Genomic DNA, 2,784 nt, shown 5'->3' with positions numbered 1-2,784 from the left:
TATTATGCCTTGAACGAGGCATCAAGGTCTAATTTGAATAAAGACAAAAGAATATATCTAAATAGCGGCCATTCTCCCTCTCCACAGAGAGAGGGGAGGGGAGAATGGGAAGGACAAAAAACGGCTGCAAAGGAGGCTATGGTGTTAACGGATATTTCCCTACGTTCACTGCTTCATTTTACACTCGAGTGTTCCCTCAGCATCGGTAAAAGAATAAAGTCGCAACAGGGACAAAATAATAAGCTAGCAAAAATTATAACACTGACAGAACATTAGCTCTCTGCGAATGAGCTAAAAATTTAACTTCGGTGTGCAAAGGAAATACTCGAAAGTTAATAACTTCTTCATTCCCCTACACGGTATTTGCTCGATTAAACGCCGCCCTCTAATTAACGCCGCAAATGGAAGGAAAAGTACCAATAAACGCAGCACCCAATCAGAAGAATACGGCGTTTATTCGAGGATTGTAAGAAAAAAACGAGTACACGTTAAATTCTCTGAACGTCGATCACAAGCAGGGCAGTTACGCTTCTATCTGAGCAAAAAAGGCGAGACATTGGAACTTTAATTTAAACATGTCTCTATTTTAATTAACATTTACAATTGATCTACCGTAATTGATGTCAGTGATTTAAGAAATATGAATTTTAAATAAACGCCACATTGGACACGCTAAAAATTTAATAAACGCCGCCGCGTTTAATCGAGCAGAGTTAATTTACGTAATAGTCCACATTTTGAGTGCAATCGAAGTAATCAAAATAGAAAAGTTTTCCTACTGTGACATTTCCTTCGGCATTCTATTAAGGCTGAAGCGTCCTCTAAAATACTGTTTGTTTTCGCAATCATTTTAAATTACCATTTCCAGTTAGGGGTGTAAAAATATTTTGCGCAGCCTCGTTCCCAGGCCTTTAAGAGCTTAATCCCAAGAACCCCGAGACTTGGAGCCGGGCGCGATAGCGCAAGGTGCTTCCTTGGGGAATCTTCTCGATCCGCTCAACCGGTGACGTCACGTTTGATTCACGTGAGGACGACTGGAAACGAGGCCGGGTTTTGCGTTGAATAGCGTGTCAAAGTAAAGCCCTGGCCAAACGAAACGCAAGTCATCGCAAGTCGACGCAAGTTCTCACTTGCGAAGACTTGCGTTCACTTGCGATAGGGTGGCCAAACGCGACGCAAGTTGAGCGCAAGTCCTTTGCAAAAGTAGCAGAATTTTTGTTTTTTTTTTCTTTTTCCTAGGGTCAGACTCGGAAGAGCTGCTACTTTCACTGTAGCTGCTGCTTATACTTGCACCGCTACTGGGTCTCCTGTTATGGTTTTCCTTTTTCTTATGTTTTTTTAACTCCCTATCCTTGTTTTCTTTTAGCTCTTCGGGGCTTAAGTTTTCCGAATTTTGCTCCGTGACAGAAGCCATCTTGTCAAAAGGGAAAGCGCGAAAGTTTGAGATTCCTGCTCAAACAGCGGCATCAGATTGGCTAAAAGGTTTCCAAAAAAGTTCGAATGACTTGCGAAAACTTGCATCCACTTGCGTTGAGTGGCCAAACGAGACGCAAGTTGGGCGGACTTGCGTCCAAAATTTGAACATGTTCAAATCAAACGCAAGTCGTCGCAAGTCTTCGCAAGTGAATGCAAGTGGGTGGCCAAACGGTATGCAAGTCAGCGCAAGTAACAAAACTTGCGTCGACTTGCGATGACTTGCGTTTCGTTTGGCCAGGGCTTAAGAGTTTGGCACAATGGCATCCCATTATTTGCTGGATACTTGACTAAATTCTCATCTAAATTAAAATATATATGTCAATGAAAACTGGATGAAAACGAAGGCGGATAGGTAATAGCCCACATTTTGAGTTGACTCGAAAAATTAAAAGCAGAAAGGTTTTTCTAGTGACGTTTCCTTCAGTGGCATTCTATAAAGTTGAAGCGTCCTCTAAAATATCGTTTGTTTTCTTGATTTTTCATTACCATGCAGAGGTGTGAAAAGGTTTTGCGCTGAATGGCGTGTAAAAATAAGAGCTGGGCACAATGGTATCGCAATAGTTGCTTTCGCCTAGGATCATTTTCTGAATACTCAGCTAAATTCTCTTCTAGATTCAAAATAAATAAATTGAAAAAAACGTAGGTAAAACGTCTGAAAACACAGTGTGAAATGTTAAGTTTTGTAACTTACTTTGTCGGGTCTCGAAAAATCTTCCGCAAGAGTCTTCCCTCATAGACACAAGCACAATTCCGATCAGACAGTAGAAGCAAAGAAATATCAAGCGAGTTATCCACAGTGAGTGAGCCATGGCTTCAAGAGAGCTAGTGCAGCTTTCCTTTAGTTAGCGAGCATAGGTTTGTTTCCTCAAACATGAGCGGGAACATGACACCAAATCCACTACACATACATTGATGATTTATATATGACAATTCAGACAATGTCTCTAAATTATTTTAATTGCCTTCTCAAGTTTTTCCAGGCTGAGCTTAATTTGTCACTTGTTTGAATCGACTGGAATGGACCTGGCTACAATTTGACTGGAAAGAAGTGAGGTTTACATTTGAACACGTATAAGTGCCACTTTATATATGTGATCTATCGTTTATCGTTTGGCCGGGCATTAACATGGCAGGTGCGGCATTCCCCACCCATCTCCCCCTCATGATCACCCCTGTGGATTGGCAATTATTGACGATATTAGTCTGCCTGGGATTCGGACACGACGATGGAAGGTTTTTGTGTGGAGTCTTGCACGAAGGTTGTCCAATACACACGAACTGAGTCGGGTCGACTTTTTGATGAAGACG

General features: G+C 41.6%; 1 protein-coding gene across 1 annotated transcript in view; it reads right to left on the bottom strand.

Annotated features, from left to right (window-relative positions):
- Nucleotides 1–2,326, bottom strand: part of LOC138050651 (contactin-associated protein 1-like) — a 10,167-nt gene extending 7,841 nt beyond the window's left edge. The window contains exon 1 of the mRNA XM_068896957.1: nucleotides 2,168–2,326. Within this exon, the coding sequence (XP_068753058.1) occupies nucleotides 2,168–2,285 (118 nt within the window). The 5' untranslated portion in view covers nucleotides 2,286–2,326. The remainder of the gene's footprint in view (nucleotides 1–2,167) is intronic.
- Between the last annotated feature and the right edge of the window lie 458 nt (nucleotides 2,327–2,784).

This window comes from Montipora capricornis, chromosome 1 (genome assembly GCF_036669925.1).
Source record: "Montipora capricornis isolate CH-2021 chromosome 1, ASM3666992v2, whole genome shotgun sequence".
NCBI classification, from domain to species: domain Eukaryota; kingdom Metazoa; phylum Cnidaria; class Anthozoa; order Scleractinia; family Acroporidae; genus Montipora; species Montipora capricornis.
The sequence above is the reverse complement of the archived record's forward strand: the minus strand, read 5'-3'. Positions and strand labels throughout refer to the sequence as shown.